The sequence below is a fragment of the Leptosomus discolor genome, chromosome 2 (assembly GCF_034619465.1).
Source record: "Leptosomus discolor isolate bLepDis1 chromosome 2, bLepDis1.hap2, whole genome shotgun sequence".
NCBI lineage: Eukaryota > Metazoa > Chordata > Aves > Leptosomiformes > Leptosomidae > Leptosomus > Leptosomus discolor.
Window position 1 is genome coordinate 24,587,716 of NC_141392.1, and position 20,820 is coordinate 24,608,535.

Sequence of the window (20,820 nt, forward strand, 5' to 3'; positions counted from 1 at the left end):
GTAAGAGCAGCTTTTATCATTGTGCAAGGTGGTAACAATCATAAGTAATAGTCTTGTGCTTGCATAATATGAAATACACTTCATCTAGTTTTGATAAAACAGTTTATTTTTTTTCCTCATTAATTTTAAGGTTTCACCTTAAGAGATCTGGAGTCTCTCCCCTTCGGTGTAGCTCTTCCTATTAGAGATGCGATATATTATTGTCGAGAGCAGCCTGCCTCAGACTGGCCAGAAGCAGTTTGTCTCTTGATTGGGCGCCAGGATTTGTCCAAACAGGCGTTTGAAGGGAACCTGCAAAAGGGTAAATCTGTGAGTATGGGCATAAATGGATTTCACAATACTGGGTGTTGGGCAGAGCACTCTGTTCAGAAACTTCTCTACCATCTGCTGATGCTGAGGGCATCAGAAGGTGCACAATTCAAGATTGAGGGCAACATGGGGTTTACATGCATATGAAGGTTTCAGTATAAAACCCAGCATCCGGCACAGGAAGAGTAGACACATAGCTGTGGAAACTGTCAGTATAAAACAGATTTTAAACTTAATTTAGGCATGGCGCTCAAAAGTTTTGCCTACAGAGCTATTTGATTGCCTCTAAGTCCTCCTCCTCTCCAAAATGGCTGCACCTTTGAGAAGTGTTAGAGAGGTTTTGGTACTTTATCCAGAGACTTTGTCATCAAACCAGCAGTGGCACAGGGAGGATGAAGTGGGTATTTGTCAGTCTGGCTCCTTGGGTTGGCATGGCTGGCATCTTCCTCTTCTCTGGAAGAACTGGATTGCTTTCTGAAATATGCTTTTCATATTTGTCTTTTTTCTCAAAAGGGTTTAGTTATTTGTATCCTGAAGTAAAATGAAAGAAAGCATGTGATGTTTTTCTGTTAAACATTTGCTTCTGATGGTGGGAATCACTAGCATCTCATAGAGTTGTAGCTCACTTAAGTGTCTTCTGTTGAAGACACTCTGGAAGCCAGAACTCTTCTTGAAAGCTGGCTAGTGGCATGCCTGAAAACACTTAATAGTAGCAGATTGTGGGTAGCCTTTTCAGAAGTCAGGAAGAGGGACTGGTAGTCTCATGCTCGTCTTAGGTCAAGATCCTTTTTGCTGTCTTTGCTTTGGAAGTGATATTAAAATTATTCAGATTTTTTATGACAGAGGCTTAATGACTACATATCAAAAAAGTGCATTCCTTTAGCAGAAAAGTAAATGAGCTACATTTTCAAATCCCATGTGCCACCACTCATTAAAAATCCATTTAATTTTCTTTTGGTGAAGTTTTGCCCCACTGTAACAGTACTGAATCTTAAAATGATGATAAATTTGATTTTATCACTTACTTTATAACAATGCCTCGAATATATGTTACCTTAAAAGGCTAAAGTGATCTTCAAATACCAAATTGTTTGTCATTTCTTAGGAGGGCAGGGTGGAGTTTCCTGTTTCAAAACGGACGCTGGCTATATGGGTGGTGCAGTTATGTATTGAGATTTAGTGCGTATTTATCAGAAGAAATTGGTTTTCATTCATCAGCTGTTAATTTACTTGCGCTCCTGGTGTCGTGTTACCAGTGAGCCTTAGGGAAGACCCTGTGTTTGATCTAGTCTATATTTTCAGCTTGCCAAAATTCTGAGGTATCAAACAGGAAAAATGACCAGTTTAGAGAGGGGTGTGGGTTTGGGTTTTTTTGTTCCTAGATTTATCATGTCAATATTTGTTATCACTTGCCTTGTTATTTTTGAAATTAATTTTTCATCTGTGAAAAATAGAAGAGAAAGAGGAATATGCCGGCCCACAATAGGGTCAGTGTCCAAATTATTTTGTCAGTCCATAACGAAACTGTATATTCTGTGGAAAAGCTTAATTCTGCAGAACTCTTTAAAAATGAAATGAACTGCGCCTCATGCAGTGACAGCCTTGTCTGAGGCACATGTAGGGCAAGCAGATCGTGGGCATAACTGTTGTATCCTAGCCTATGCTATCCTTGCCATTCTTGTTGGTGGTGCTGTGCATCACTTGTGTGATGTGAATGAACAGGGAAGGACAGTCTTAAAAGAGAATTTCATAGGTCTTGTATAGAAAGAGGGCTTTTCCATAGTGCTTCTAGGCAATGAAATGCTTCGGTATTTTTCTGGTCATGTAGCTCCAGGGTGGAAGTTCAAAACCAATTCTGGTACTGCGCTGAAACCCAGGTTGGCTGACAGTAATAAACATTTAGAATTTACTGCGTGCAGGCTGGCTGTTTATTTTAATAGGTAGCTTGGCTTTTCCAAGGTTGTTGGGGGTGGGAATCCAAATTAAAGTTCTGATTCATGAAAACATCAATGATCAGAAAAATAATGCAGGCTTCTTATCAGAATATGCAGAACAGCAGCCTTGACTGCATTGAGGGTCAGTAGGTACTGGTGCTTCTAAAAGCAGGTTGTCACCAGGGGATTGTCTGTACCTTCTGGAGTTTAACCTTTGTTTTAATATGTATCGAAATGCTTATTGAGGTTTCTGGTTTTCACTGCTGAACTTAAAGGAAAAAAAAACAAACAAAACAAAACACCAACACAAACAGACAACCGTATGTTTTCATAGCAGTCACAGATAATTGTGTAGGCAGGGAGGGGAAAGCCCTTTCCTACTACTGCTCTGAAACAAGAAATAGTTTTGAAAGGAAGATAACTATTTTATATGTCACCTCTTCAAGCTCCTGCTTGTCAGTTCTTGCTCAACAGCTTTTGCTACACCTTTGATGTATTTAGGGTGTCATCTCTTCCTGTATTGATAGTTACTTACCCCATTTAGGTGTACAAAAGTAGTCGATTACAACGTTCAGAACTCCTTGTGGCCTTCCAAATGAATGTAAGGAGTGGGTGAACAATGTCATTCATGATTGCACAAATCTCAGTCCATTCTATTTACAGACACATCTTTGTGCAGGTTATTGTGCTGAGTGCATCCAGGTTGTGGTGCTGGGATTTGCTGGCTTTCTGACAGTTATCAATATCCACATGCACTACTGGAAATTACTTCTTTTCTTTCTCTTTCCTTTGCAGTCTGTGGGCCCAGTGCTGTCCTCTGATATTCCCTCTGGAACCGAATCGGAAGAGGATGAGGATGGTATGAATGACATGAACGAGGAAGTGATGTCGCTAATATGGAGCGAGGATTTGAGAGTGCAGGAAGTACGCAGACTCCTTCAAAGTGCCCGTCCTGTACGTGTCAATGTAGTGCAGATGCCAGAAGCTAGTGACCATGAATACATAGAAGAGAAAGAAAACCGGTAAAAACTCTCTCCGTTTCCAGCAGTATTTTGTTAGTGTTTTGTTCAGGTGAAAAATTGTATGAGTATTTTTGGTGGCTTGAAGTTAAATATGTCTAACCAAACAGTGCAATATATTTTAGCCTGAACCGAACATTAAAAGTAGGCAGGCCTGAGTGAAGGACACGTAGAAGAGGGCTGGATTTCATAATCCAAGCATTTGAAGCTCAGTGTACATCAAAACTGCTGTATTTGAGTTGGAGGGCTCTCCAGATTGGAGCAGAATATGGGAAAGATTGTTGGTTTGAACCCCAAACAGCAGGTTGGGATCACTTAGGGTTTGAAAGCAGATTGTAGCTTTTTTTTTTTTTCCCACTTAAAAAGTATAAAAATGTAAGCAGGACCTACTGTGTAGAAGAAACACCTGTATTAGAGAACAAAGCATTGTTCATCCCCTGCCTAAAACTAGAGAGCCCTTTGTTCAGGGCTGATCTTAGGTCTAAGCAAGGTTTGGGTCAGGGAACCTAATTAATTCTGTGGAAGCAAATTCACTGTGCCATCCCTCTCTCTTTTGAAACCTCCTATTGGAGCCATTCTATGCCTAGTGGCCTCACAGTTGTCCCCATCCTGCTTCTTTATTTACTTATTTTGGGGATGTTAAAAGTATCTTCTTTAAAAAGCAAAAGAAAAAAGCAAACTTCAGAACATCGTTAACGTGCAAAACACTCTACAGAAGTAGGAAGCTAAAGGAATGCATCAAATTATTGTCTGACCTAACAAGCTGAGTAATCTAACAAGTCTAGAAAGTGTTTCCAGAGTAAATCATAGAGAATTGTGGTCAGCATTCTTGGAAGCACACTATTAATTCTGTACACAGTTTATTACTAGATGTGATCACTAGTCATAGCAAGATCCCATATAGCAATCAGCTTGGTTTTGCTTTCTCCTTCCACCTTGTTTCTGATATGGCTGCTAAACTGTCCGTAGCACAGATTTGTTTAACTAGCACCTAGCTTTAAGGGAAAAAGAGACAAGTTTCAACATGGTGTCAGCTAAAGTATATCTTTGAGATTAGTATTTTAAGGACCAAAGATCTGGTTCAGAAGTTTGGCCTACTAAAAAAGGGAAGACAACGTGCTGTCTCATAATCGAGGTGGGAAAAAATGATCTGCCCAGTGCCTGTTGTCTGTAGGTTCATTTTTTGTCATGTATTTGGAAAAATTTTCTTTATTAAGCAGTTGGCTTGTGTTTGCTTTCATCTTCCCAACAGGTTGTTACAGCTGTGCCAGCGAACTATGGCGCTACCTGTTGGACGAGGAATGTTCACTTTGTTCTCATACCATCCTGTTCCAACGGAGCAGTTGCCCATCCCTAAGCTGAATTTAACTGGTACATTGGTTGGAGTTTCATTTGGTTGTTACCCCATTTCTTTCTGAACCTTTTGTAATCTTTATAGCGTCTTCTGTGTCTGTCTCTAAAGAGTTCTGTAGCTTAAGTGTGCTTTTTGTGAAGAAGTAGCTCTTTTTGTTTTGAATCTGTCACCTGCTAGCTTCTTGTTATTAGGCCAATGTTATCTGAGACCTTCAGGTACATTCTGAGAAGCAGGGAGAAGTGAACAAAATTGCTTAAGGGCATGCAGCTGGTCACTGTTGGGGTCATACAGGACACAGATGCTGCAAAGTCCATATTGCTGGTTGATCTGCTATGCTGTGCTTCTGTCTTCTGACATGCCTGAAGATACCTGAGGCTGTCTCAGATGAGAAGTGTTACTTCACTTGGCACCCTATTAAGTTGAGAGCTGTTTCTGAAGAGGTTTGGATTTACCCAATTGCTTTTAATGATTCTCTCATGAGCAGGCCGGGCTCCTCCTAGAAACACCACTGTTGATCTGAACAGTGGGAATATCGATGTGCCTCCTAACATGGCTTGCTGGGCCAGCTTTCACAACGGAGTAGCTGCCGGCCTGAAGATAGCACCTGCTTCACAGATAGACTCTGCTTGGATTGTCTATAACAAGCCCAAAATCGCTGAACTAGCAAATGAATACGCAGGCTTCCTCATGGCTCTGGGTCTCAACGGCCATCTCACAAAACTTGCCACGCTCAATATACACGACTACTTAACAAAGGTGAGGCCTTCTTTCGGAAGCAACAGAGAGGAATATCTATAGGACTTTCTTTGAAGCACTGAGTTGGAAGTTTCCTGGTGTGGGGGAATGTCAGAGTTGCTTCATTAATGTTAGTAGCACCGGACTTTATTTCTGGTTTAGAAGTTTTATTGCTAAATCTTTCCATATTGCACGCAGCTCGTTGGGATAGGTGAGTGGAACACTGGGACGAGTGTTTTTCCTTTTCTGAATGCATCTGCTTTCTTAGGTTGCTCATATTTGTTTTCCTTCTCAGGGCCATGAGATGACAAGTATTGGACTGTTGCTTGGTGTTTCTGCTGCCAAGTTGGGCACAATGGATATGGCCATTACACGCCTCCTGAGCATCCACATACCTGCTCTCCTGCCACCAACATCAACAGAGCTGGATGTCCCTCACAATGTGCAGGTGGCTGCCGTGATAGGAATAGGTCTTGTCTATCAGGGCACTGCTCACAGGCACACAGCTGAGGTTTTGCTAGCTGAAATAGGTAGGTGCTAACACTGGAAAAAATGAGATGTGGACTGGGAGAGTCACAATGTGTGAATGATTTGCACAATGCGTCAGGGAGCTGAGGACTTTTAACATTTCTTTCAACTGTGCGTATCTCACCACAATATTCACCTCTCATTTTCCAAACCTAATTTTCTGTTTTCAGAGGAACAGAAGTTACTGTGAACTGTGTGTTTGTGTAGCACAGACCAACCGTTGAATTTAGTAGAAGAAACGTAGCAGCATCAATGCTGGACCTAGATACTACTTCCATCTGGAAATTTTGTCTGATAAGAGCTGGTCCGGGGTTTCTAGGGTTACCAGCTACTTGCTAAAAGGACCGCTGTAACTTTACATTTCTCCTGACCTGAGTGCTGTATCTTCAGAGATCCTGACCCTCTACAGCTTTTGAGCAGATCTGTTGCACACTGTATACCCAATGTATCTGATGCTTCCCAGACAGTTGTTGTTTCTCATGTCTGTCCATGACTTAGCTGCCGCTGTAGAAACCAGAGATGGAGGGCACTGGATGAGGTAAAAATGCTTTCCTCTTGCTAGGACAGTCTCTTTGGCTCACTAGGTTGGTGGAAGTACAGCTATCATGTCCTCAATTCTCCTGTTCCAAATTTTGTTTATGGCTTTCTGAACAGTAGTCTTTCAGAGCTAATTCTGAACAGTAAATTTCTGATCTGAATTGTGTCGTTTTTCTGTGTATAGTTCTTCTGATTTTATTTGCAACAATTAAGTTCTTATTCATGTTTATATGTAACTTCAGTTAAAAGAGACTGTATGATTTATTAAATAGAGAGTAGGATAAATTTTAAGGGCGAAATTTTAGCTGTTATGTTTCTCACACTTTGATATATGCTATTTTTTCTAGCAACAGCTTTTGCACTCTGCTGACGGCATTTGGATAGGTTCAGAGGCTTTAAAGTATATGCAATTGTAACACAGCATTTTCACTGAGTCTCTGAACTCCAGCCACATCATTTAGCAATATATATAGTGCTTCTGGAGGGGTTTGCCATTTGATGATGGATGGGTTAAGTGACAATTACTTGTAATTCCACTGAGAACTTTCCTGACTTTCTTGAGAAGGGGCAGATTTTTTTTGTTTTTTCTCATTTCATTAGGAATGCAGTGCTTAATTAAGCAATGTTTACTTAGCTGGAATTTTGAGATGAATTTCACTCTTCTGTTTTCTCCAGGACGTCCCCCTGGCCCAGAAATGGAGTACTGCACAGACAGAGAGTCCTACTCACTTGCATCTGGGCTAGCCTTAGGCATGGTTTGCCTAGGGGTAAGTGTCTCTGCATTTCAACTGCAATTAGTAGAAGAATCATTATATATTGAGGTGGGGTAATAGGAACTGTTTCATCCTTGACTCACAACTGCCTCTGGCAGAAATCAGAGGAGTTTTTTCTCATGTAGGAAGGCACTTCCATATTATTTCTTCTCTTCATTCCTTAGCACGGCAGTAATTTGATAGGCATGTCAGACCTCAATGTTCCCGAGCAGCTTTACCAGTACATGGTTGGGGGTCACAGGCGATTCCAAGCAGGAATGCACAGAGAGAAGCACAAGTCTCCCAGTTATCAAATCAAGGTACTTGTTGATGACTTTTGCTCATCTAAGCTGAAAATAGCAATAGTTACAAGTCTAAGAGGTGTGTGTCTTGATGCACCAAGTGACTTTGGATGGGTATACACGTCGCTGCAGGTTGTTGCCTTCCTAGTCAACTTGTCTGAAAATATGCCTTGTGTTTTCGCAGGAGGGAGACACCATAAATGTGGACGTTACATGTCCAGGTGCCACACTTGCACTTGCTATGATCTACCTAAAGACTAATAACAGGTATTAACCTTGGAACTGCTCAGACATGTTCCAGTGACTTGTGATAGCAGTTTAAACTGCTGTAGTGTTGGCTCTGCTTTGTGTGGCTTACTCAGTGTTGTGCGTTGCAGAAAGGTGATCTGAAAACCCTGTTCCTTTACTGTGCTCTGCAGATCCATTGCTGACTGGCTTCAAGCACCAGACACCATGTATTTGCTGGACTTTGTAAAACCAGAGTTCCTTTTATTGAGGGTAGGATTTTGGTTTGTTTCATTTCTTCATCTATTTAACAGTACTAAAAATGCATCTTATTTTATTTTTTTTTCCATTTTTAATCCAGCCCCTATGCCTGTCATTCAGAATCCTTTAGATAGCTAGTAACCCACTTCCTTGCCAGCTGAACTCATACTTTCAGACAATTTCTGCTTATAGTAAGGCAGCTTGCTTGTCATGCAGCACTAGAGACAGAATGTACTGGAAATATTTGAATGATACATTCCACATAAAATGTTAAATTAAATGTTTAGGTAAATTTTTATAGCTTTTCCAAAATTAATTCCACGGATGAAAATTAAGTTAGGCCTCGGCATCTCTTATAAGTACATAGTGAATTTTCATCTCAGTTTACTGCCTAAAGGTACAGACCTTGCAAGGATTTATTCTGTGGTTCTTTTTTCTGCAAGTGGAATTTGCATCTCTTAAAAGCGATTTTGTCATTTCTGATACGAAGGCTGAGAAACAGTGAAGAAGCTGCTAGTGGGTAGCTGGATTGTCTGCATTTTTGGATGCATTTAGTACACTGAAAAATATCATTAATGTTCATGCTGGGTTTTTTTCTTCATTACATTTCGGCTTTCTCACTTCTTTAGACCTTAGCTCGATGCCTGATTTTGTGGGATGACATCTTGCCCAATTCCAAGTGGGTTAATAGCAACGTGCCTCAAGTAAGTATTTACACTTAATGTGTTTACTTCCCAATTTTACATCTCACAGGGTTGTTCTGCATGTGAACCTTTCCATAGTCGCATGAGCTGCACAAGAAAATGTACGTTAAATCATGTTCACGTGACAGAAGACTGTTGGATTCCTGGACCGTTATGGGAGCACTGGGGACTCCCATCCCATCGTGCTAGAAAGAAGAGGTTTGAGGAAGGGTGCAACTGTTCAAGACATAAAATAGTGCCAGAGAGAGAAAGGGATTAAATTTTCCTCCGCATTGCCCCAGCAAGAAGCCAGGTGCAAAATTGCTGCAAGGAGGTTTCAGTTGAGCATGATGAATAACTTAAATGGCTATCAGAAATACAGGATGCTGGTGAACTACATAGCCTCTTGAGGTCTCGTCCTGTCCTGTTTTCTCTCGTATTTGAGTACGTACAGTAACCTTGTGCTTCTGACACAGTCTTGCCATTGTTTTGGTTCTCTTTAAGGGACCAGATCCAGGATCATTGAAAGGTGTCCCTTTAGGATCAGAAGTTCAATGGAGCACTAGCATGTGGAGAGGAAAAAAAAAAAAACAAACCAGCTTTGATATCCCTTGAACAGACCTGTTTTGTATCACTTACAAACCCTCAATGCCCAGAGTTTCAGTTAATTAATCAGTTTCCCCAGATTAATTTTTCTATCTCTTACACTTCTTGTAGATCATAAGAGAAAACAGTATATCTCTTCACGCAACAGAGTTGCCTTCATCTGAAGACCTGAGTTTAGAAACACTGGCGTAAGTAACATGTTAAAAAACCTTCTTCTGAGAAATGCAACCGAACTGTAGAGATACCAGGATGCGAAACGATTTCTCCCTTGATATTTAGGGCATTTGTTTTTCCATTTTCTGTAAAGGATAAGTCTTTCTTTTAAATTTTCCCTTTTTTAATTATGAAGTAGTTTGCGATGCATACTCAGATGAGGCAAAGAGAAACATTTAGTTATTTCCTGTTTATGTTGCTTATTAGGCAAGCTCATGTCTACATCATTGCTGGGGCATGTTTGTCGCTGGGATTTCGATTTGCTGGTTCAGAAAATCTGGCAGCATTTAAGTGCTTGGTAAGAGGTTTTTATTTTTTCCCCTTCAATTTCCATAGAGCTGTGACTTATCTTTTGTGTCTGTATTTAGTATGCATTTCTCTTCTTTCCAGTACAAATATGCAACAGATTTCCTGAAGTGTTTGTCAGCACCAACAGCCTCAGTAGTAAGTTCTTTCTAGTTTTTTCAATGAAAAGGAGACTTTGTTGTGTAATGTGCTTTGGTAACCCTCACCAAAACCTTAATGGAAACAAAACCATCCCATTTACTTTTCTATATTACTGACTATTTATAGAATGTGGTAGGGCTGTGAATCATTTTTGTTAAGGACTTAGCTGGTCCTCTGCTCTCCCTCTTTCTGTGGAATGTGGTTTTTGAACTCTGGGCTAGAAAGCAGCGTATTAGGCCAACCAGAAGCATGCGTTTGACCACAGAAGTGTAATAGTGCCTTCCCCGTTCTACTTGAAGACAGGTCACTATAATCTGGAAACATGCTTGAGCGTCTTACTGCTGTCTCTCGCGATGGTGATGGCTGGCTCTGGAAACCTGAAAGTCCTTCAGCTTTGCCGTTTCATGCACAAGAAGACGGGCGGAGAGATGAACTACGGGTTCCACCTGGCTCACCACATGGCTTTGGGGCTTCTCTTTCTGGGAGGAGGAAGGTAATTTGCCATTTCCAAAGACAGGTGTTTTTCTTCTTTCACCTCTCCTGCAAAAGCTGGAGCAGTGTGCAGTTTATGTTGTTTTTTTTTTTTTTTAATAACATATGGATACATAAAGACGTTTTCTATTGCAAATGAAAGTCCTGTTGTCTTCTAGGTACTACATTACTGAAGTGCCATAGGAATGTTTCTGGCTTCTGTTTATTTCCTACCACTACATGTTTATTTTGACTGCTGTAGGAACACATTTGTAAATTCCTTGCCTGTATGCACTTTGCTACTGTCCTTCCCTGGGACACCAAAATCTTTTGAACACCTGTGTGGGTGGCCAGTGTTTGTTAGCATGGAAACTAAAAGATAATGTTTTTCTACAGATACTCACTGAGCACTTCAAATTCTTCAATTGCTGCTCTCCTTTGTGCTCTGTACCCTCACTTCCCTGTTCACAGCACGGACAATCGGTAAGGGTTTGCTAGGGTTCATATTTCCTTAAGCTAAATCATCTTCTTACAAAAGAGGTTATCTAGAGGCAAATTATCTGGAGTTTTTACCTAGGTGCTGTGTAAATAAATTTTGGAGGTTTTCAGGAAAAATCAGAAGAAATAACTGAAGATATGAGATGATGGTATAGTGATCTTTGATCAGTGAGGAAACGCGAGCAGGTTTCCTGAGGCTCTATGCTGTGCTCCTGTGACTTGACTATTCCAGTTTGCTCAGCTGAAAAGACTTTCATGCCAGATCTGTCTATGACTCTTAATCCATTTTAGTTACGATTCATTAAGTCCTGTTCTGTTAGCTAATCTATAATTGTTTAAAAAAAAAAAAAACAAACCTAAAAACCAAAAACCCATAAAACAACCTCCTACATTGCTACAAATTTCTCTTTAGTTTAATCAACAACTGTATTTTGTCATTGAGCTGTGTGTAGTTTAGTATTTGGGGATTATTCCCTGCCTGTACTGCACAGTGCTGAATTCCTTATTCCCACATACAGGTACCACCTTCAGGCTTTGCGTCACTTGTACGTGCTGGCAGCAGAACCAAGGCTCTTAACCCCCGTTGATGTGGATTCAAACACTCCGTGTTATGCCCTGATAGAGGTTACGTACAAGGTAATGTGTCTGGGAGGCAACAAGGAGCACAGGCCTTTGGGAAGGTGTGGGAGGCAACTGAAGACCAATATACCAAAGGCATGCTGTTTTCATTGTTGTGGCCAGCTGCCTTGGGTTTGTTTTCAGGTTGTGGTGGAGATAAACCAAATTCTATGCAAATAATTGAAGGGTTATGCACAGCCCACTCGCACCTTACATGTGCTTTGATGTCACCATTAAAGCAGAATACAGTACAAGTAAAAGGCACCACAAATTCTTCAAACAGTCAAGTGTGTAATGACTGACCCAGGGTCGTAGTTCTCCTCTTTCTAAAGAGGAAGGACTTTGAAAAGCACAGAGGTGGTTGGAACCATCTGTGGCTTTAAAAGCCTTCTCCTAATTCTGCTGAAATGGGCAACTTTTCTTGGTGCTTGCATTACGTGTCTTTTGGGGAAGAGTCCTTTCTGTGGGATTTATTTTGTACAGGCTTATGTGAGACTAAAGAAAGTGTTCCTGGGATTTCAGGGGAGAAGAGGTGCAGCGTGGATCCCTTATGGTTCTGGCAAAGGGTTCTGCATGTTCGTAATGTAGTTTACTTCTCAAACCTTCAGATTTCAGCTGAAGAGTGCCTGACTTACAGTGTTATGTGTTGATCTGTCCACGGGAAATAGACCTTTAATTTAGGCTTATGTTTCCTGACATTAAAGGCAATGCTAAGTCATGTATTTACTCAGAACGCAGGAACAGAAACTGACTGACTTCTGCCAATGGACTTGTTATAAATGTTTTCTTTCTTTTCACACAAAAATGAGCTTTACTAACATGTGAATACTGGTGGCGTTTTGAAGGGCACGCAGTGGTATGCAGAAGCCACCGAGGAACTGATGGCACCCACGCTTCTTCCAGAGCTTCACCTACTGAAGCAGGTAAAGGAAGTCTCTATTTAATGAGGAATTTAATCACCCATTTTTTTCTGTCACAAACAGTGCAAGAACGGAGACTTAGTGACTTTTCTTTGATTCTCTGTCCAATCTTAGCCAGACTGTGGATGACATCCCATAGTAACGGTTCCAAAGACAATTCTGTCATTATGGAGCACATGTTAAATTATGCCATGTGCCTCTCTTCAGTCTTGATCACAATGATTTTAAGATCTGATGTAGCAGGGAGTTCCCTGTGCCAGAAAGCTTCACTGTAGGAGAGACAAAGCTAGATGCTTTTCCTTCCGAGTTTTCTGTGTGGGTAGCACTATAAAAGGACACGTGCTTTTGTAAGGACCTGGAAAGAACTGTTGGCTCATGTAGAAAACTCTTAATTTTTATGATTCTGGTTATGTCTAGTAATAACAATGCTTACATTGACAGATCAGAGTGAAGGGACCACGGTACTGGGAATTATTAATAGATTTAAGCAAGGGAACGAATCATCTAAAGTAAGTATTCTTTATAATGCCTAACTGAATAATGACCTTGTAGTAATATTTTTTAATTTTTTTTTTCAAAATCTTCTGCACTTGTAACACCTACGGTTTGGAAAGAAGTCTGGTTTTGATCAGTTCACTGTTGTGCATTTGACAGCACTTTAGGGTGAAGAAAGAAACTGCGTAGTTGGTTTCACCTATTGATGTGAATAATTCATGCAAAAACAGGGCAGGGGAAAACCTGATAGTAAAAACCGCAGATATTGGCAGCAGGATTGAGCAGTACCAGAAACCATCTTAAACTCATGGTTTTAGTTTAGTTTTGAGTTGATGTGATGTCATGTTTCCCAGACTGTTGATACAGTAGTTAGCTAACTGTTACTGCTTTGTGAAATACTATTTTTCTCATGTTACTTGAAGTATACAAAGTACTGCTTACTGCAGTTCAACTCTCCGTGGGGCAACTGTGAAAAACAGAAATCTTACCGGAATACAGTATCTGTGGGTAAAATCATTCTCATCTTTGCACTTAACAGCCTACAGTGTAGCTTGTCACTGTGAGTAGTATAGAAGCAGCCAGCTGCATCTTTTCATCAGTAACATGGTTTTTCTAGTTAATTTAAATGCCACTATTGAGATTAAATTAGGCACTACAGTGCAGCTTCTCTTGGTCTGTGCCTTTAAACAGAACAACCAGGACTGAGGCAGAGTGCAGATCGCTCCAGATTGGGAGGCACATATTGCTTCATCTGCTGTGCCAGCTCTGGCAGAAGCCAGCTTTGTCCTCAGGGGTCGAGCCTTTACCACACTTGAGCATTTCTTTGTCTGAAAGAGCCTTCCTGTGCTCTCCTGTGCTGCAGCAGAAACCAGTGTGGGTGACTGAGGAACTTGCTGCCTTTGGGACTTACCTATTCTATGGGTCTCCAGATGCTTTGAATCCGTCGCTCTTATGTCAAAACATCTTGTCCTCAGCCCTTTAAAATGGTAGGGACCTGGCTGGCCATGTTTTGGAGATAAATGCACGTGTGAGAAGGAATTTTCCCTGTCTTACTACATGTAGATTGCTGCTATATTGTTATGCTAAGCAGTTAGTTTCAATACAGATAATGTAGTTATTTTAAGGATGCCCAGTGCCTACAGTTAATGTCACAACTGATACTCAGGTAAACATGCAGCTGCTTCGCAATAGTGTAACTTTGAACTGCTGCACACTTCTGTTTGTAGGCTTGATCAGGAATAGCAGGGTTTTGTTGGGGTTTTTTTGTTTGGGTTTTTGGTGGTTTTTTTTTTACATGGAGAAAGGCCCATCACAGCATGCCTTTAAAGCTGTGAATGCTAACTTGCGTGGTTTTCCCTGGTGCTGGGAGTTCATCCTAGAAAAGTCTAACAAGAACATGTGATGGCTTCAGGAAGTTATATTCCTTCTATCAGTAGGGCTCATCCCTTTTTCATCACTGTTGCCTGCCATCACATCACCGTTTGATAGCAGCCTGCCCTGAGGGTACCAAGATTTCTATGTATAGGCAAGTGGGGCTGGGTTTAAATAATCAGGACAAAGCCTAAACGGGCATGGTATCGCATATGCGCTGTTGGGGTTCACGTTTCCTTTAAAGGTCTGCCTCATCGTATATATGTATCAATTTAGCGTAAGCACCGTTGTTGTTATTTCAGATCAATCCTTTCAAAGGGTGGCATCTTGTACGTGAAGCTGAGAGCTGGGCAGCTCTCCTACAAGGAGGATCCTATGGGTTGGCGCAGTCTTTTAGCGCAGACTGTTACTCACCGAAACTCAGAAGCTCGGGCATTCAAGGTACCGTGCCCAAACTGGTTTCCTGCTGGGAATGCTGCCTCTAGAAAGGCTGAGGGAAGCGCAGTAGGTCATGCCGTGTTTATTTCCAGCACCTAGCTCTGCCACATGGTTGCAAGTACTGAAGTTACTTGCTTTGCTTGAAGGAAAGGAAGTCTGGTGGCTTTCACAGGGCATGTGATGAACTTGAGCTTAGAGCAACTACGTGAATGTACGTTTGTCGTGGGCAGACAGAAGCATTGGACATGTTTTGCCCATGATGTGCTTTATGTAGGTTACAGTCTTAGCACTTGTATGGTGGGGAAGGAAGGATTGGGTGTGAATTGCTATTACATTTGTGCAGTAAAACCAAAAAGTTCATTTTAAGAGTGTGTTTTCATCTGTCTTTTAGCCAGAAGCAATTTCAGCTTTCACTTCTGATCCTGCTCTGTTTTCATTCGCTGATTATTTTTGCAAACCAACTGTGAACATGGGCCAGGTATGATGCCTAGGTGTGGACTAGCATGGTTTCTTGCTTGCGTGAATACCTGAGGTGGGAAGAACCCACATTGAACTGAGGAACAGATTCAGCCCTTCAGCTACTGGGGACAGGGAATATTCAAAGGGATGTTTTGGAATGCCAAGGTGTAAACCACTGTTGACCCTCTTGTTTTTGTTGGGTTGGGTTGGTTGGTTTTCCCATTGGTTACATCGCAGTAGCTGTTAGTTGTACACACCAGTTGTATCCATTGCAGGCTGTGTTTAACAAATACTGAGAGCCCTGTGCAGAGTCCTGAAGCATTTAGGTGAAGTCACTGCAGAAGGGTTAGGGTGTTTTGCACGGTGTTTCTTTGCGTGAAATGACTTAAGGGAGGGAGTAAAATATAGCTGCATTATGCCTAGTTTCAGTAAGCCCAAGATTGAAAGCAAACTGTGTAGCATTGTTAGCTATTGCTAATTTATGCAATGTCAGTGCATGGGTTAACTTTAATGGAAGGAAATGTGAGCAATGCAAGAACCTGAAATAAATTACATCTAGCATGTGTGTTTTGTTAAACATGTGTCTCTTATCAGAAACAGGAAATCCTGGATCTTTTCTCTTCAATTCTTTATGAGTGTGTTACCCAAGAAAATCCAGAGATGCTGCCCACGTACATCGCAATAGATCAGGTGGAGTAAACACTTTTTTCTGTTTTAAAGCTATGCTTTGGCAAAGAGAACATGCTTCACTGCATGCGCTTTTAGAGAGGACAGAAAGGAAGAATGGGAGACATATGAGTGAGCTTACAGGGAGATGGCAGAGATTTTAAAGGCAAATTGGAAAATAGTCTAAGATGATGTACCATGTAGCAGTACATAAAGGGTGGCTACCAAGAAGTTGGAGACTCCCTTTTTACAAGGAGTCACATGGAAAAGACTAGGGGTAGTGGATACAAGTTCCTCCTGGGGAGATTCCAATTGGACTCCAAAAGAAACTTTTTCACTATGACGGCAACTAGACATTGGAATAATCTCCCAAGGGAAGTGGTGGATTTGCCTACACTGGACAGTTTTAAGACTCAGCTTGACAGGGTGCTGGGCCATATCATTTAAACTATATTTTTACCTTGAAAGGTTAGACTAGATGATCCCTGAGATCACTTCCAACCTGGTATTCTGTGATTCTGTGATAATGAAAACTGAAATTACACCAGAAACATTAGCTGGCAGTTTTTCTCAGTAAGTGCTCAGAAGGGCAGCCCTTGGTGAGGCAGGGTTTGAGGATTCATTTACTTCGTGTTTGACAGCAACGTTTCTTTGCTCCTTCAGTTCACATTCTCACCATCAGTTTGTATTTCCCCTCTGCTAGGCTGTGAGGAGATTAGAAAGAAGAGAAATGTCTGAGACATTTGAGCTGTGGCAGATAAAGCTGGTGTTAGAATTTTTCAGTTCCAGAAGCCACCAGGAGAGGATGAGCAGGAATCCAAACCGAGGACTCTTCATGAACTCTGAATTTCTGCCTGTGATGAAGTGCACTATTGATAACACTTTGGATCAGTGGCTTCAAGGTATGGAGAAGATCACTTTAATCCTACAGCCGTGATCGCAATTCAGAGTTCTTGTCTTTTTGCTGATCCAGGTTGACTTTTGCCTCAAAAGTACTGAAAAACGATAACCGAATAGAAGGCACTTGCATGTTAGCATAAAATAATTTGTTTTCGGTTTAGTGCGTTTGTGTGAAACGTGTTTGACTGTATTGGTGGGAAGTTTAGTTAACATGGAAGGTTATGTTTCCCAGAGAAAATGCTTTCCTAATACCACACTGGGAACTTTTCGAGGAGCAAAAGCAAGGGATGACCACAGCAGAGACCAGGGTGTAGGGCAGCCATGGTAGAAGGAAGTAAGTTTGCAAACAAACCTCTAGCCCACATTCTATGGGGAGACAGAAACTCTTTTCAGTGGTCTTTCTCTGTGGAAATACTGTTGTCTTTCTGTTCCGTCCCACAAATTCTTCCTAAATTTGATCAGTGTGTCTTGTCTGTTACAGCTGGAGGGGATGTCTCTCTGCATTCCTACCTAAGTGGGCAGCCCACGGAGGAATCTCAACGAAGCATGCTGGCTTGCTTCCTCATTTACCACTCTGTCCCCACGCCAGGCCAGCTGGCAGCTGGAGGCTTGGAAGGTAAGACTGGAGTGCAGGACAGCACTCTGGACTTGCATGGACACATGCCTTGCCTACCAAAAGGAGTATATCCTGTAAATTATGTGACACCCTGCATTTCCTCTGAAGGCTGTTCCATTGATTTGTATTTAAATAAATTGTGTTGGGTCTGGACAGAAACTTTATGCAGGACTAAAGAAGCTGGAACTGTCCTATATAAAAAAGCCTTAGCTTTTTCCTGACCTGCAGGTAATGATGTTTTTGCAAGCAGCAGGACCAGATAAGACGAGCTGTGACAGGGGAAAGCGTTCTTTTTGTTGGGTTAGCAATGTCCCGAATGTCCTTAAGTCTCTTTCCTGTGAGCACCTAGTCAGAGCAATCTGCTCTTCTGGGTTTCAGCAATAATCTGATTTGAGATCTGGAGAAATTTCTGGATGTTTTCACTAGGCAGCTCTTCTCTTGCCCTCCATCAGCCCACCCTGGGGATGTACCAGCCCTCTTCTGCTTGCCTAAGGCTTCTCAGCTTGCAAAAGAAATGCAGCTAAACTTCGATTTGGGAAACTCTGTGGCTTACTTAGGGGTGTGACGTGAACGTTACCACCTCATTGGCAAGAGGAATCTGTTGCTGAAGGCTTCCCGGAGGCCACAGCTCCCAGCCAGGAAGTCCTGCGCAGGCGACGGCACCCTGAGTGTCCAGGCTGTGTCTTTTGGATGTTTTCCAGGCAGGTGCCTGGGTATCTGTTCGGGTCAAAAAGGCCTTTGTAGAAATCCTGTTTTTCTGTGTCCTCTCTACCTGTTACTCACTCCTATTCTGGGAGTTTCTGCCACATTAATTGAATTGGGGATTTCTTAAAATTCTAATTTACTCTTTAGCCAGTGCTGTAACAAAATGAATAGCAGTGAGCTCATCTCCGGAGGTACACCCTGGATGTTGGCTGCCTGTCCTTCCTCTATTGACAGTTCTGTTACTGGGCAAGTGTTACACAAATACCTGCTCATTTTCTTTCTTTCTTTAATCTCTTTAGGAAGCACGAACTTCTCTGAGCTGCTTTTGAAGTTCAAGCGGTTGAATATGCCAGTTCGTGCGCTGCTAAGGCTCGCTCCTCTGCTGCTTGGAAATCCACAGTCCATGGTGCTGTAGGTCTGCAGCCTTCATTCTGTGGGTGGGTACTGAATGACAGACCCAGCTGTGTTGTTTCATGCTTTTCAAAAACCTATACAGGTAAAATGTACTTGATTTTGTAACTTCTCGAGCAACAACGTAAACTTGGAACGTATCCCAGATGTGGTGGCTGTGACCAGGAGTTATTTATGTTACAATGAATAAAAAAAAATTGTAAAAGCTAACTAATAATAAATTTACTTTTGTAACTAAGGATTGTTTACAAATATGTCTTTCTGTGTCAAATTCTGAAAAGACTTGGCTGGGAACTGTACAATTTCCTTGTCTTTGTAACTTCTTTGCTTGTGATGTATCTTAATCTGCTTCCATGAGGTACTGTGAATGGTAGGAGACAGGCAGCCCAGAAGATGCCAAACTTGCTTTTTTTTCTTGGGCCTTGGGCTGAAGGGAAAGCAAGCCACCTGCCATGCCACTGGCATCATGCCAAGTGTGCTTTTCAAGAACTGGCATGATTTTTCAGTCTCATTCATGGAATTATTTTTTTTTCAGTCTCATAAAGACGAGTGTACATCTCCTCTGTAAGCATACATACTCTGTCAGTGTAAATTGCTCTGCTCTGACTCATCCACGATATACTCACTATTGCACTGTTTACATCTTTCTTTTTTTTCTTTTCTTTTCTAATCTTTGTCCTGCAATTAGTCAGTGGCTGCTGAGAAAACACCTGTCTCCACTATGTTACGTTACGTCGGGGCAAGAACTGAAACTACTTGCAGACAATTTAAATAATTGGGCATTCGTTTGTGTTTCCTTCATCTCTGTTATGCTGCCTTATGTATTTCCCCAGAGCACTGGACTTGGAGCATGGCTCGTTCCATATTTGTTCTGGGCAGACCAGGCACTTAATTTTTCATAAAACAGGTGGAGTTGCTCCAATAAAAGCAGCCAGAGGTTGAATGATTACTGCTAGGAAAGCAGCCAGAGCCAAGCTGTTGGACTTTGCTTATTCTGGAGTTTCAAATTTGATCTTATTCAAATTATCAGTGGGACTTCACTGATCTTGGTCCCCTTTTTTTCCCCAAACCCTCAAGTAGGGGAGCCAAAGGATTTTAGGGAGGGGACAAATGGACAGAGGAAGAGAAGAGTGATTATGGAGAAAGCAGAAGTAGAAAAATTTTACAAACCCTGTAAATGTTATTAAAAAGAACATGTTTGGCATGTATTAACCGAGGTTTTCAATGGCTTAAGATGTCCTGAAGGAAGATCCTGAGCTCTAGCAATGTGGAGCCCATGACAGATCCTGAACCCCTCCCCTTTTTTTTTTTAAGCTGTTCAGAAGTTGATCCAATTTCCTTGGGCACCTACACAGGAAAGTCAGAGTTTTCTTTCAGGAGGAGGTTAAGCCTTTAACCAGCATGATGGACAAAGAGCTCAAAGGCAGCTGCTTGGAGCTGAGGCTCAGATGCCAGCCCCAGAGCGATGCTGGTTGTGGGTTGCAAGGCTCCCTGCATTGGCCGTGGGAAGTGAGTGGAGGGGTTTTATCTGCAGATGAGAGCTCCACCGAGTGACCTGGGGGTGATGGTCTCCCACGGTCTCCCACATCCTGCTGCTGGCTTTGGTTGCAAAAAAAAAAAAAAAAAAGGGATGAGCTCATGGGTGGAGCAGCAAGAGCAAGAGGAAATCAGATGTGTCCTGAGGGAAGCTGCTGCGCAGAGTGCACAGGAGCTGTCACGGACCTGGGGGCAAGGGTTTGCATTCAAGATTTTTGGAAAGGAGAAGGAACACCTCAAAGTGCCTCTCTTGACAGCTGGAGCCTGGAGTGGGGTTTAGGATTTTTTCGAAACAAAACCTTCTTTGTCATGTGAATTAAAGCCATTAACAAGTATGGAAAGCCCCACTTCTGCTACTGGAAGCTGCGATGTAGCTCTGTGGTCCCTTCTGGGACAGCGGTTTGTGTCGGGCTCGGGGGTGTGCTTACGTCCTCCCTTGGCACAGCTTGGGGAAGTTGTTTTGTTCCTTCTAACTACGAAGAATTAAACACCCTCTTCCCAAAGCAAATGAAGCCACTTTCCCCAGCTCTCTGCCCCGGCCTTTCTGAGGACCAATGGGGTTTAGCCTCCTGAAACCCCTACCACAAACACCAAATGAATTGCACAGGCTTAGCGCTGTTACTTTTTTTCCCTGTGCATGCTGCTGGAGGAAGAGAAGAGCAGAAAATGCAAATGCTGAATTTTGAGTGAAGAGCTGGGAAACTTGAATTGAAGGTGGGCTGATACCGCTCACTCGCCTTCTGGATAAAGGGGGGTTTGTCCCATGTTCAGAGGAGTTTTGGACAACAGTGGTGCCTGATGTTTGTGTTCC

The 20,820-nt window shown here is 42.0% G+C and overlaps 1 protein-coding gene across 5 annotated transcripts in view; it reads left to right on the forward strand.

The window, feature by feature from the left end:
- ANAPC1 (anaphase promoting complex subunit 1) overlaps positions 1–18,711 on the forward strand; it is a 33,875-nt gene extending 15,164 nt beyond the window's left edge. For 4 of the 5 annotated variants that reach the window (XM_086482266.1, XM_086482265.1, XM_086482267.1 and 1 more), the window contains exons 24-47: positions 131–309; positions 3,039–3,265; positions 4,515–4,633; positions 5,101–5,372; positions 5,647–5,881; positions 7,092–7,183; positions 7,354–7,488; positions 7,655–7,737; positions 7,890–7,968; positions 8,586–8,660; positions 9,357–9,433; positions 9,666–9,756; positions 9,849–9,902; positions 10,205–10,398; positions 10,773–10,859; positions 11,393–11,510; positions 12,338–12,415; positions 12,854–12,921; positions 14,581–14,719; positions 15,108–15,194; positions 15,770–15,865; positions 16,545–16,743; positions 17,223–17,357; positions 18,362–18,711. In XM_086482266.1, the coding sequence (XP_086338392.1) occupies positions 131–309; positions 3,039–3,265; positions 4,515–4,633; positions 5,101–5,372; positions 5,647–5,881; positions 7,092–7,183; positions 7,354–7,488; positions 7,655–7,737; positions 7,890–7,968; positions 8,586–8,660; positions 9,357–9,433; positions 9,666–9,756; positions 9,849–9,902; positions 10,205–10,398; positions 10,773–10,859; positions 11,393–11,510; positions 12,338–12,415; positions 12,854–12,921; positions 14,581–14,719; positions 15,108–15,194; positions 15,770–15,865; positions 16,545–16,743; positions 17,223–17,357; positions 18,362–18,477 (3,035 nt within the window). In that variant the 3' untranslated portion in view covers positions 18,478–18,711. Of the gene's footprint in view, positions 1–130; positions 314–3,038; positions 3,266–4,514; positions 4,634–5,100; positions 5,373–5,646; positions 5,882–7,091; positions 7,184–7,353; positions 7,489–7,654; positions 7,738–7,889; positions 7,969–8,585; positions 8,661–9,356; positions 9,434–9,665; positions 9,757–9,848; positions 9,903–10,204; positions 10,399–10,772; positions 10,860–11,392; positions 11,511–12,337; positions 12,416–12,853; positions 12,922–14,580; positions 14,720–15,107; positions 15,195–15,769; positions 15,866–16,544; positions 16,744–17,222; positions 17,358–18,361 lie in introns of all 5 variants that reach the window. The other variant, XM_086482269.1, reaches the window with a different exon arrangement.
- Positions 18,712–20,820: the final 2,109 nt, after the last annotated feature.